We start from the raw sequence: 13,410 nt of genomic DNA on the forward strand, positions 1-13,410 counted from the left end.
CGTGGGCAGTCGATTTTTTCAGATTGAGATGATGATGGGAACTAGAATTTTATGAGTCTGAGAAGGGTTGTTCTATCCAACCCCAGAAAGGAAACATCATCTTCACCGGGGAGAGTTAGTTGAATGTAAACCGCAGTTGTTGTAAATGCTCTTTTGATTCTCCATGTCACCATCACCACGGAAGAAAAATCCATATCAAAAACACACATGTTTATATGCAAAATCTCGCACTCATGTTTATTCTTTTTAAATTGAGTAGCTTTGTTAATTCTTTCCTTTCACCCATTGTCATCTACCATCATGCATATCCATCCACCATTCACCCTTCACCATCCAACCCCCCACCCAATCCATATCCGTCATGATATTCGTCAAATTTGTCTGTGTGCGTCTGTATCTCAAGTAAAAAAAGCATCCCCACCCAAAAGTCATACTCAGCGGTGATTATACACGATTAATTCCCCCCCCCCCCAAAAAAAACACCAAGAAATTCTTTCCGTAGACACCAAGCTTAAAAAACCCCCAAAAGAAGAAGAAAAAAACGCACCAAAAAGTATCAAGGACGGCTCTCCCAAGAATCAAATATTACATCCCCTTACAACGCCGGCGGCGTTAAAAACGGACTCAACATCAAATCATCCGCACTCGGCCTCTTGTTATGATCAATCTCAAACGTCTGCCCCAAAAACTGCTTCGCCTCCTCGCTCGCATGCTCCGGGATCGTCGGCGTGGCCTTCGCCCCCCCAATCTTGAAAATGGCCTGCAGCTGCGTGCAATCCGGGAACGGATGCGTCCCCGTAAACATTTCAACAACAAGACACCCAAGCGACCAGATATCCGCCTTGCGGGTGTAAGACGTTTGCTTGACCACTTCTGGTGCCATCCAGAACACTGACCCCTGCAGCGAAGGCCGGTGTTTATTATTGTTGGCCCCGTTGAGAATGTTTGTTGCTTCCAGCTTCTTCGAGATGCCAAAATCCGAGATTTTGATGGTGCCCTTGTTGTCGACGAGGATGTTGGCGCCCTTGATGTCGCGGTGGATGATGTCCATGTTGTGGAGGTAGGAAAGGCCGTTGAGGATTTGCTTGACGAAGCTGCGGACCAAGGGCTCGGGGAGGGCGCCGTACGAGTTAAGCATGGTTTGGACTGAGCCGCCGGGGACGTATTCGAGGAAAATGTTGAGGTATTCGGCTGATGATCCACAGCCGAGGTATTGCACAATGTTGGGGTGCCGGAGGTCGCGGAGGAGACTGATTTCACGCTTGAGCGCCTCGATCATGCTCTTCTTTCGGGCGTCGCTCTGGCTGTTGGCGCCGGGCGATGGGGTCTCGACTTGCTTTACGGCGAGAAGCTCGCCAGTGACGGCGTGGAGGGCGAGGTAGACGCAACCAAAAGACCCCTGACCAATGAGCGCACCCTTCATCCACTTGCTGTCATCCCAGGAGTCGCCAGCGAGGAAGCTCTGAAGCTCTTCATCGGCATCCTCTCCGTCGTCGGTGAGGGCCTGGTTGACTTCTTGGAGAGAACCGCCAGATCCGACGGTGCTGTCGCCGTCAAAGTAGCTGTGTCGGACTACGTTTCCATCTGGGTCGGTGATGCTGACGGCAGCAGTACCGGCATCTGAGCTGCTATCCGCAAAAGACACATAAGACTTGCGGTTCGGTTCGATAGGTGATGACTCTTCCTGTAGAGTGTCGAGAACGGAGGAGGCGACCGAGTCCCGGTACCCATGGTTGAGGCGGCCCAGCTGGTTTCCAGGACGGACCCTGGCGACTTGGTTGGAAGCAGTGAGCCAACTGTCGGCAATGGTAGGAATAGGAGGTGCGTCCTGAATGCTGGACGCAAAGCTCAGGGTGCTGGCAACACTGAGGCGGTGGTTCACCCTGCTAAGGCGCTGCGACCTACGCATGGACATGCGGGCTGTCCTGTCGATAGCCTCTCTGGAGTGGTCAGGGAAATAGCTGGTAAGATCCGACGCGATCAACTCGCTGGGCGGTCTTAGCCCGCCAAACTGCCGAAGAACCTTGCGGCTGCGGGGCATTCGTGGTGTCTCAGCGGGTGCCGGCCGCTCCAAGTCTCTGGCGGTGTTGTACACATTTCTTTCTCGGTCTTGATGGTCCTGATAAGACACAGGTGAAAGGGGCGGCTGCTGAATAGTTTCCCACGATTCACCCAAGACCTTTTGTGCCTTTAGTTGACTTCGCTTGTCCATAGTCTCCATGGAGCGATTGTGGTTTTGTTGCGCCTCCTCCATGGCAATCGCAGCTGCTCTTTCTAATTCGGCGAATCCTGGCTCCCCGGCAGGAACACGTCGTAGGATGAGGCGATTTCGTTCTGGTCGGGTGTGGTCTTTGATCACCCTCCAGAGTTCAGTATCTCCAAGGCGACGGCACTTATGTGGGTCATCACCACCGACCAAGACCCAGAAGCAGTAGTTTCTCTCATGATCCTCCCGTAAAGCGAACTTGCGCAATGTGACGCGCATGACTTCCTCGCAGGTGTTGCAGTCGGCGATCTTAACAACCTTGGTGACACCACCTGTCGAGATAACCCGGATCACATCCTGTCCAGGGGGCAAAGCGGCCATTAGTGATGAGCCATCCGACTGAGTTCTGGTGTGGCTTGCCATCAGACGGCCTGTGTGTGGTGGCTCGGGCGGAGACATGGGGAAGATGGCCGTCGCAGGAGTTGGTTGACTGTATGCTGTGTGAGGTGGTTGAGGATATCTCTGCTGCTGTTGGCGGGCGCTTCTGAAGCCACCGGAAGACTGAGGAGAGGTAGGCCTTGAGGGGTTTTGGTTGTCAACACCGGGAACAGCAGCTGGGAAATCGAATTGGCGCGAGTACCTCTTATTGCTCGCTGGCATCCCGCGACCACTGGCACCAGTATTTGGTTGGTGCCGTGGTGATTGTGAGGAGGGCGCATATTGGACATCAAGCCCCGCAAAGGAATCCTACTCGACCTGTTAGCCCAACGGTCGTCCCTTGGCCATACATACTGTTTGTCACCTACCCTGTTGCGCCTCTTTTGGTTGGCGTATGTCTTGGTCCGCAACTTCTTGATGCTCAGGAACAAGCGCACACGATCGCCCACCTTGTCAATGCCCATCTCCTTCAGCACCTCCTTATCCATCTCCAACAAGTTGTCTCCATTGATGTGATTCCTGCGGAAGATCTTTTCGTATTCGCCACACTTGACGCTCCGCAGGTACTCGCAAACCCTATCTTCATCCCAATTCTTGACCGAGTCCGGACCGTCGACGTCAGAAAACTCCGACTCGGTCGGGCTTTGGTAATTTTGGGTGGCCATCTGAACGGCGGGCGCGCGTCTCGAGGAGGGGTAGGCAGAGGCGGTCTGGGGCGTGTTCACCATCATGGCCGACGGCTGCGAGCCCAGCGAAGCCGGAAATGTCGACTTGGAAGCCAACATTGCCATCGCAACGGCGGAGCCTTGGTTTTCTCTTTGGTCAGACCGACGACGGCATGAATTCAGTCTTGGGGTTTTCCTAGCGGCGCAGGGGTGTGCCGGGGGATGGTTGACAGGATGAGGTGGCCTAGAGTCTGGAGTCTGGAATCACCAGGAGGCAGTGCGATGCCGATGGAGAACCCACAGTTGAGCCAGTCCGGCGTGCTGCAGAAGGGGCTGCAGGGTGATGAATAACGAGAGGGAGAGCAGAGAGCAGTGCAGGAATCCCGACGGGTGCCGGAGCAGTTGTTGAATGCGTTGTGTGACGACCGTCCCTCTTTTGGGCCCAAATCCGAGAAAAGTTCCAAGTCTATTTTTTCCTTTCTCCGGGATGAGCTAGAGAATAGGCACGTGTGTACGGCTTTGCAGAAAGACGACCGAAAAAAAAAAAGAACCGAAGAAACAGGCAGGACCGGCGCCGTCGATGAGGTCGGGTAAGGTGTAGGTGTACCGAATAGGTACAGTACTATCCAGAGTATTCCAGAGGGGTATCTCTGGCAGGCGGGTGGAGGGTGCCTGTGGTTTTTGTTCAGAGAGCTGGGGTGGTGCCTCCAGGTGGGGCAGGGGATGCGAGCGATGGGCAAATGGTCCCGATTCAGGCTGATGGGTTGGCTCGGAGGGTGCGGTGCAGCGCGTTGCGAGGGCGGATTGGACAGGCCGTAAAGCACTTTCAAGAGGCTCACCAATCGCTTAGGGGACCCCCCTTGACATGAAACGAAGCTCGAGCCAAGCAAGGCGCTTCTCGGGAACATATCGCTGCATTCCTGCCCATGCTGCCCCCAAAGACATTGTTATCAAAGAACACGGCAATCTTCATTGTTCACTCGTTACAGCCCCCGTGGGCCTCTTTGAAGCTACTCGGAGCAAGCGTCACAAGAGGCAACACCTAGCTACCGCTCTTTTGTTTCTTCCCTGTGCCGCTCTACTAACGATGCTGTGTCACCATTTGGCTCCCCACCACCAGCTGACTGCGCATGACGGCGGCGTCGACACCCCGAGCTCGGCTGCCATAACGAGGAGCCGAGAGAGTGGTTCCATTCTACGATGATGTCCTTCCGAATGTCTATCTCTGCATATCAAACCAGATATATTCGGAAGCGAGCTGTTTTGCTTGCTGGTTTTCTATTTGAGCAGGCCAAATAAATACACCCTCCTGACATAGATAGTTTTCTTCATATTCACCAGTTCACCAGTTCACCATGACCCCTGCCGATGGTGAGGGACTTTGTGGCGGGCCGTGATGCCAACCCAACAATGTTGAGAAGAATAGCATCCCGGAAATGCATTCCGTAGTAGGACAAACAACAGTCTCGTAGGATGGAAACATGTGAGCGGGACACAGGCGTGGCCAATCATGGCGGGGTGAAGTCTTTGCCAGCGGGACGGAATTCGACGATGAAACGGGAGCTGTTTCATCAACCACCACGCTCCACCAAGTCGGCAAGTCGTGCCTGTTAGCTTCTCAACCCCGCACTACGCCTGTCAGCTAGCACTCGTCGCCGTTCGCCTTAACAGCGACTACTGGGGGACAATGAAGTCATCGTCCGAAGAGCGGTCAATGGCACCGGGTTTGCTTGATAAAGTTGAAGCAGGTCAACGAGATTACCATCATGCAGCCTTGCGAGGAAGACCCTATTCACCACCCCATCACCACGCCAGGCTGTCGGAAGCACAAGGTATACCCAAGGTCTGTCGTTGCTCGTTCGATTTCCAAGCCATCATTCGCTCTGTTCTGTTGATTACCATTGCTGCCCCCTTTTTTTGCCCCCACGTGGGAACCGAATGATAGGAGCCGGCTGGGCTGGGCCACAATCCGCCCTAACGGAGGGGTGATGGTCAGACCAAGAGGCCAGGCGGCTACAAACATATGCCTTCTGGGGAATCCTGGAGTAGGTGATGGCCGAGACGGTGTTGCGGAAGCACAGGCACAGCACAAAAAAAAGATCACCAGGGCATGGCATGGTTTTGGCCCATTGGTAAGATTGCTGGGGAGTTGACTGCATTTAAACTGAAACGGGGGAGCACGCTGATCGCAGAGTGTTGTTGTCAGGGGAAAGATTTGGCTTTGTCATCCGTCGTTGGAGGTTCTGGAATCCAGACCTTTCCTTCCATCTTGGCACCGGCGCAAGCCACAAGCGAAAAGCTCACGCCACGGTCTGAACAGTGGCCCCGCTTTCACCCGTCAGCCCCGAATTCACAAGGAAAATTCCCGGCATATCCTCCCCCCCGCCCCACCACCACCACCAACACCACTCACCAGCTGAACATAACGACTGATGAGGTGATGAAGATATGTATGCCGGCATATGCTTCTTATCGTGTTCTGTTCCCGCCCCCTCCCCCACCTCCTTTTCGGCTATAGGCACGTCTGATTCGACATGTCCTCGGAATAACCTATCTATACTACTGCTGCTTTGCTTCGTCGTCCACGTTGTCGAGTTTTTATAGCCAAGCTGGCGCCAGTGCAAGACTAACAACCCAACCAGCACCTCTTTATGCAATGACCGGGCCAGCACAGGTGCCCGGCCACCCGACAGTGATGGGAGTCCAGACTGCTGTTTTGTTTGTTGGAAGCGGATATCCAATCTGCACCTCATCTCGATTCGTAGGCGCAATGTCCACCCCATTTCGACGGCCAGCACTGATCGCCGGGGGGTTCATCCGGTCCCTCGACTGCCCGCTGGGAGCAGAACACAACAGCTGAGCTCTGACAGCACCGATTGGCAGGAGCCCCCTGTCGGGAGACCATGTCCCGGTCGCCTGCCATTGGCCAGACTGTTCCCAAAACCGGTATGATAACATCATCCTACATCGAGACAGCAAATGCCTGGCAATTCACCACGTCTCCGCCCTGATTTCCTGCGCTGGGATCGATGGAAATGGACAGAGGGGTGGGAACAAGCTCCTGAATGCCCAGATGGAGGCTTCGAGCCCATTGGACCATTGGACCGTGCTTCGCTGGAAAATGGCACTTTGCCTTTGCTTTCTTGCATCTCACTTTTTCTCCCATGTCTTTCTGTCTGTGTCCGTCTGTCTGTCTTGTCTTGTCTGCCGTCCTACCTATGAAGTCCTACCCGGCCTGAATCGAACTTCTTTTGATAGCTCTCTCATGTGCTCTCGGACCAACCTCATCCACCTTTGCTGTATCTTTTTCAACAGGCCGTTCCCTCATTGTCACCCAGGGGTCCACGTACGTCCACGTCCCTGTATCAAATCATCTGATCTACGCCGGCTGTGACGTCGCCGGAGCTTGTCTTGGGATCACATTCGGCTCTCGGCCCTAAGAGTTGGAAATCACCTTGGGTTTGCTGCTTACGGCCCTCAGGACCTGCCGAAATTTCACGGCCGTTAGGTGGAGGCTTCAACTGCTCCGCGTTCCGGGACGGGGGCTCCGCCAAACATGTTGAGAGGCTCAACCGTATCTCACCTCGCTACCTCCGATACCCATCCTGCCAACCTCCGCTTCTCTTTTCTGTGAACTGGCCTGGCCATCGATCCTGGCTCTTCTTTTCGACCCAATTCGATACCCGAAACACGTCTCGCACCGAATACCCTCCCAATACCAAAATCAAGGGTCCAGCATTCTGTCTCGCTTCTCGCAGCCCCCCGTCTAGCTTGTTCTCGCCTGTTCGCATATCTTTCGCCGGCCTGCTCCTGTTTCAACGTTCAAAGATTGCCCCCAGACCAAAAACAACAAGTGACTAAACCTACAATTCTAATTGTAGGCCCTTGTCAAGGTTTTCATTGGAAAAACCCGCACGCAGGCACTGCTGTGTAGGAAACCCAACTTCCACCATCGACTTTGGATTCAGAGTTCAACATGTCGAGACCACCATCCAAACATTTACAAACCCAGAAAAGGACGAGATCGGGCGTTTCTCTCACCATGACGGAGCCTGATGGATCTGAAGCAGCCTACAGCCCCACGACCCCGAGTTCCCCGACGAGTTCTCATGGCGAACATCGAAGAAGTTTTTCTCTCAACTCGATCAAAGGACGGCCATGGCGCTCCATGAGCAACAGCAACAGAGACCGAGATTCTACACCAGACTCGGCGTTTAGGGGCCATGTTAGGAAATTATCCAAATCACGACCATATTCGGCATCTCCAGTCGATGGCTTCAGTCGACGTAGCTCAGGCATTTCCGAGGATCACATCCAAAGTCTTCACAGCCGGTTGTCATTCACCACAACAGATCCCCCGAGTCTCACCCCAAGTTCGTCATCATGTTCCTTCGACTGGAAAACTCAAAGAGTAGAGGGGGGATGTGCGCTGGAACCGGATACAAGTCTGTTGAAGACCAAGACTCCCTACCTGGTGGTCACAACGGACTATCTTCTCAAGATGAAAAGCCGTGCCGACGCAGTGGCATTATTTCCATCATTGGCCATTGAAGGCGAGAAAGCGCACCATGGCTCCCCCCCGGAGCCTGCTCTCGCCATCCCTATATCGACTGTTGTGGCAGCCTTCTACTCGGAAAGCATCAAACCGTCGTTTGGAATCGAAGTATGGTGGAAGGGTTTTGGCGGCCAGTCGTTTTACCGGTCCGAGTTCTTTTTCAGCTTACCGCGGGAGCAACAGAAGATGCTCGAGAGCATCACGCGAGTAATCGGGACAAAAGAGCAGGACGAGTCTGGGTCTTCGAACAAGTGTGATGATATCAAGCCACTCATGCAAAAGATCCAGATGATGGAGGAGCCAGTATTCGCAAACAAGGAGTTGGAGATCTTCCCGGTGATCCCACGAGGACATACGAGAAAGGAGTACATGCCAAAGATGGAGGATGCGTCCAAGAAGTCTCAGGAGGGCTCGGCGTACTATCTGGTCATTGGCACATATCTCTGCTACCTCGCCGAAGTTCAGAGAGGGAAGGCTGGCTCAAGCTGCAAGCACAGGACGTTCGGCCTGGTCACACTGAACTCGGTGGTTGGGGATTGGTCCTTCCACGAGGAGAGATTTAATATCTCGTTCCGGTAAGATTGATGGGCAACCAGATTCTCTGCCTGGCTGTGGCTGACAAGTACCCCTAGTGATCCCTTCAAGATGTCAGTGACACTCGAACTTGCCAGCCGCTACTATCGACAGATCATTCGCATCCTTGGTACCGCTGACCGCTTTATCAAGCCCAACTGGCCCCAACTTTGGCAGAACCTGGAAATCTTCTCGGTTTCTGGGCTTCGGAACCCTCAGTACTTGGTCTCTCGGGAAGACTACGGCGCCATCAAGCGCACACTTGACGCTCACATTGCCGGGTATCGTTGTGCGCCTGTCGAGTGGGAGATCAACTGGAAGACTCGGCATGCACCCGAGTTTCGACTGCTCCCGCCAAAGCATGCGGGACTGTACACAGGCCTTCAACTTTTGGCTGTTCTCAGGGCGCTCAGGTATAATGACTATTTCAACTCGCTGTCTTTCAAGGATGTGGACTTGTCGATGCTGCACGGCGTGGATGACAATCTGGGCGGGAGCATCAACGTTGCCTACCTGAGCCGGACTTGTAAGTTCTCAAAGTGTGTTTTCTCTGTTCAGGCAGTCAGCTAACAACACTACAGGCATCAAACTCACCAATGATGAAGTGCAGCTGCTGAAGACCTGCCCGGTGTTGCACCAGGAGTTCCATGCTCTGGCTTATTGCTCTGAGACGATTCGGCAAATCGATTTCACCAACTGCAGCTATGAGCTGAACAGGGGAAAGACAGCCGACAGCCACTACCCGACCCTCCAGTTCCTTACGCCTATCCTCCATCTCCTCAAGACCGGCATCTCAAAGTGCAACCGTTTGATCTTGGCCCACAATCACCTTTCTGAACATGACATCAGCAACCTCGCCGAGACCATGGAAACGGGTGCCATCAGAGCCCTGGACATCTCGGCTTGTGGCTTGGACGATATGGGTGTGAGGAGGATCGTCATTGACCCTCTGATGGAGCGCCCTCTTCCTCTCGAGTCATTGACGGTTGCGGGCAACTATGGTCGATTGCCCGCGTATATTTTGCCTGACCTCCTGCAGCAACTTCCTGAAATTAGAGAGCTCAACCTCTGTGGCAGCATTTTGGGAGACAGTTCGGATGTGGGCCCGCTATTGCCCTTTGAGCTGCTCGAAAGCCTCCAGTGGCTTGAGTCGATCGATATCACGGGGTGGCTGATCAACGATGAGACCTTGATGGACCTACAGCGCTTCCTGATGGCGAGAAGCTGGAAACTAGATCACAGGCAGTTTTCAGCCTTCCGCCGGCTTGTCCTCAAGCAATGCGGTATCACGGGATTCAAAGCTGCGGCATTGTTTGAAGCCGTTGGGAAGGATCATGGCCTGCATATCGGCCTGAGCAACAATCCGATCGAGAACGGCATTGGAGAGTTGGCTGCTGTCATTCGGGAGAACAAGGGACCTGCTGGACTGGATATGGAAATGGTTGAGTTCCAGGACGAGGATAACTACCTCGCTCTGATCCACGCCTTGACCGAGACCAAGTACCTCACCGTCCTGAACCTGGCCGGTACAGCACCTGCTCCTTCTCCTACTGGCGTTTGCAGTTCCGAGATGGTCAGCGCGCTGCATGACTTGTTTGCACGCAACACTTCCATCCGGTGTCTTGATCTCTCGGGCTTTTCCGGCAGGCTTGACGATGGCCAACTGACCAAGGGATTCGGCCGCAGCTTGAGCGGTCTTGAGCATAACAAGGCGATGACCCACCTGCGGATTCGGAACCAGAACCTCCACGACGACGCAGGCACGCTGGGCCAGTCCTTGAAGAGGAACAATACACTGATGGTTCTCGACTGCCAAGACAACAACCTCAATCTGAACAGTTTTGGGTTCTTGGTCGACAGCATGAAGATTAACAGGACGATCATCGACTTCCCCTTCACCCCCAAGGAGCGCGCCGACATTTGGAAGAATGTCCTCAAGGGCCTTCGTCCAGGGCCACGCCCACCTCAGGCCAAAACTGGTCTCCACTTGGGCAAAGATAAAAAGCACAAGGATAAGAAGGACGACAAGGACAAGCAGCCTGCGCTTCAGCCCGACGTACAGGAAACTGCTTTGTGGACCATCTTGGAGAAGCAGTTCAGGCAGCTGGACGAACACATCGAGCGCAACCGCGAGCTTCTCGAGGCATCATCCGGCCAGGTCTTTGATTTCGAGTCCCCAGCCTCCACCCCTATCGACGCCGGACAGGCGGGCGGTGGTTTCAATGCTGGTCCTGCTGGTGCAAGCGAGTGGCCTACCCTTCTTGATCTCGAGTTCGACATGGGCACCATCGACCTGAACGACAGCACCACCCCTCCACCTGCGGTTGCCGGCCCTGTAGGCGAGGCAGTTGCTCATGACGGGACAATCCTTTTGCAGTCCAGCCCTGACCCGAAATCCACACCCGCGGCCGAGGCCCCCAAGAAGGAGAAACACAGGCCACCCCCTCTCATCCGTCGGAAGACTGTCCGTTCCTCTACCCTGGACAAGGAGTCCCGGGATGAGCCCCCACCGACACCTTCCTACTCCTTGATCGGCCACGTCGGAGTAGGCAGCACAATGTTGAACGCTGCACCCGACTATCCTCCTCCCCCCCCTCCTCCACCCCCCGCCATGCTCGCGGCCTTTGCCGGGGTCGAGTCACCAACTGATACCCTCGACCCAGTCTCGGAGGTTGAGACGCCAGGGCCGGATGAGTTGCTGCCTACAATGGCTGAGCTTCACATTAAGAACTATAACAACATTAGCGTGGCCAACAACATCAATATCACCACCGCTACCACCAAAGCCAACACCACTATCACCACGACAACCATCACGCACAGCAGCAGCACTAGCACGAACAATAGCACTAGGGGTCATAGGTCTACCCCGTCAAATCAGAGTATGGACGAGGAGGAGAAGTTGAGGGAGATGTTGAGTCAGTATAGGGGAGGATTTATGGTGGGGGGGTTTACTGACTAATTTTTTTTTTGGGGGGGGGGAGGCGATTGTTTTGATTTGTTTTGGTAGGGGGAAGCGGAGGTTGTTTTGATATAATATGAGGAAAAGCAAGGGTATATAACATAGTATATAGAGGGGCATAAATGGCAACATAACAACACGCATATATATTTGGAATTTTGGAAGGGTTGGAGGTTTGGGACAAGGAAGTTTTGCATCATTCAGTGGATTTTTTTTCTTTATCATCATTTGGCATGGCAGAGCAGAGCATGGGAGTGGATTTCATCTTGGGGGGAATGGTTGTTGTAAGATATAAGGGGATGATGGAGAGGTTGATACCCTATAGAGGATAGTCAATATTGAGTTTATTTCCAAACATGTAATGTTTGTCTATCTCGGTCGTCTTGTGTCTTTTGTTATACTGAGAGCTTGTGTTGTTATGGTACTCTTCGCAGAGCAGGTGCTCCTTCCTCTAATAGCCAGTCATGCCTTCTTTGAGCATTGTGCCTTCCCCACCTGATCGCTCTTGCCTCACAATTCGCTCCTGGGGTTATCACTTAAAATTTCGCAGCAGATAATCACCAGAGGTTTGGCGCGGCGGTGTGAGGATGGTTATACAACCTGGTGATATCCTGCTCCCAAATTCTGGTAGGGAGGAATGCGGTACCTGGCTGGAGGCAACTTCCACAGGTTCGCTTCCAGACAGGAGTGCTGAACTCTTTTGAGTCTTTCCCCATTACACACACAATCAGTCCTGCCTCTTCAGTGAAAGTCGTTCTTTCCTCCCCATGGCAAACAGCCAAAGCCTTCACTCCCACCCCACCACCGCTCCCTTCACCACACAGCCCGCTCCCGGATTTATAATTTAAAATTTTGCACTCGACAATCACTGGAGGTTTGGTGCAGTGGTATTCACGAGGGACGCCTGAGTATTATTACTATTGACCGATCCTTCCGGGGGAGATTAAGTGGTACCACCTACTGCCAGCCAACTGACGGGGTCGAGCCGAGGTTGGGACACTGAAACTCTTTTTTTTTTTTTTTTTTTTTATTCCCCCCCCTTCTTTGTGTTGACTTCCACTCATTTCCTTTAGACCCTTTCACTGCAACCAGCAGCTTGACCTTGTTTAATATTATTACCTGCCACCATCAAGTAGCTCTTCTTGTATTAACCTTTGCCTGTGATGTGTCCTTTGGGTGTTGGTATCATGCCTTCATTTCGACCTTGGCTCTGACCCAATTCTAAATTGATGTCCAACACCAACGAGCCAAAGCATCATCATCTCCGCTACACCCGTAGTTTTGATGATCCTTTCTTTCCCCCCTTTGACAATACCGTCCTCTCATTCTTCCCTCAACCACGGCTTTTATTCCACTTCTCCTTTGCCTTTCACAACCCCAAATCCCATATTCCTCCCCCATCTCCCTTTCCCGAACCCTCACATCAACCCCCTAACAAACTGATCCAGCCCCAACTCAAAAAGCTCATTCCTCACCCCCTCACCCCCCTTGTGTTCCACCGGACTGAGCGGGTTCTTCACCACATACTCCACCCACAGGTTGATATATATCTGATGCAGCACATTCCGCATGCTCAGTGTCGCCACGTCAGTCAGCATGACGAACCGCAGATTGGAGGCTGTCTCGTAGTAGTGGAGCTTGTACTGCGCGGTTCGGTAACTGATGAAGGCGTCGTCGGAGCCGCCGAGTTTGCGGACCATGTTTCGAAGGGAGAAGACGGTGCCAAAGATTAGTTTGGCGTTGTCGGAGTATTGTTTTTGGGTGAGGATGCTGGAGGTGGGTTGTTGTGGTGGTTGTTGTGGTGGTTGTTGTGGTGGTTGTTGGGGGTGGGAGTGGGTAGGGGGGAGGATGTCGGTGGAGGAGGCGGCGGGGGGGGGGAGCCAGGATTTGGAGTAGATGCATTCCGCTGGGAAGAGGTTGTTAGCAATATATAAGGGGCAGGGAGGGAGGGGGGGGGGGAACGCACTGTGCCGGTCGAAGATGTAGAAGGAGTAGACGACCATTTTCGGGT

At 53.4% G+C, this 13,410-nt stretch overlaps 4 protein-coding genes across 4 annotated transcripts; 2 read left to right on the forward strand and 2 right to left on the reverse strand.

The window, feature by feature from the left end:
• Positions 1-226: 226 nt before the first annotated feature.
• On the reverse strand, positions 227-5,628 carry STE11 (ATP binding). The gene is made up of 3 exons (XM_062882352.1): positions 3,013-5,628; positions 2,847-2,953; positions 227-2,783 (listed from the first exon to the last, which is right to left on the reverse strand). Exons 1-3 carry the CDS (start codon positions 3,433-3,435, stop codon positions 596-598), a joined length of 2,718 nt encoding a protein of 905 aa, XP_062728386.1. The 5' UTR covers positions 3,436-5,628; the 3' UTR covers positions 227-595.
• QC761_0107950 (uncharacterized protein) lies at positions 4,337-6,169 on the forward strand (the record flags this gene model as incomplete). Its single annotated transcript, XM_062873192.1, has 2 exons — positions 4,337-5,441; positions 5,952-6,169. Exons 1-2 carry the CDS (start codon positions 5,420-5,422, stop codon positions 6,167-6,169), a joined length of 240 nt encoding a protein of 79 aa, XP_062728387.1. The 5' UTR covers positions 4,337-5,419.
• A 1,116-nt stretch (positions 6,170-7,285) lies between these two features.
• QC761_708040 (uncharacterized protein) lies at positions 7,286-11,861 on the forward strand (the record flags this gene model as incomplete). Its single annotated transcript, XM_062882353.1, has 3 exons — positions 7,286-8,439; positions 8,497-8,963; positions 9,019-11,861. The coding sequence occupies 3 exons, from the start codon at positions 7,286-7,288 to the stop codon at positions 11,397-11,399; spliced, it is 4,002 nt and encodes a 1,333-aa protein (XP_062728388.1). The 3' UTR covers positions 11,400-11,861.
• A 956-nt stretch (positions 11,862-12,817) lies between these two features.
• bet5 (Trafficking protein particle complex subunit BET5) lies at positions 12,818-13,402 on the reverse strand (the record flags this gene model as incomplete). The annotated part of the gene is made up of 2 exons (XM_062882354.1): positions 12,818-13,305; positions 13,366-13,402. 2 exons carry the CDS (start codon positions 13,400-13,402, stop codon positions 12,818-12,820), a joined length of 525 nt encoding a protein of 174 aa, XP_062728389.1.
• Positions 13,403-13,410: the final 8 nt, after the last annotated feature.

The sequence above is a fragment of the Podospora bellae-mahoneyi genome, chromosome 7, assembly GCF_035222275.1.
Source record: "Podospora bellae-mahoneyi strain CBS 112042 chromosome 7, whole genome shotgun sequence".
Taxonomy (NCBI): Eukaryota; Fungi; Ascomycota; class Sordariomycetes; order Sordariales; family Podosporaceae; genus Podospora; species Podospora bellae-mahoneyi.

Bases quoted from the DNA above. Each gene is read 5' to 3' on its own strand.
- STE11 (XM_062882352.1), bottom strand. From the start codon at position 3,435: ATGGCAATGTTGGCTTCCAAGTCGACATTTCCGGCTTCGCTGGGCTCG. The intron at 2,954-3,012 runs GTAGGTGACAAA...CAGGTCGAGTAG, and splicing joins ACCAAAAGAGGCGCAACAGG to GATTCCTTTGCGGGGCTTGA. The intron at 2,784-2,846 runs GTACTCGCGCCA...AAACCCCTCAAG, and splicing joins ATGCCAGCGAGCAATAAGAG to GCCTACCTCTCCTCAGTCTT.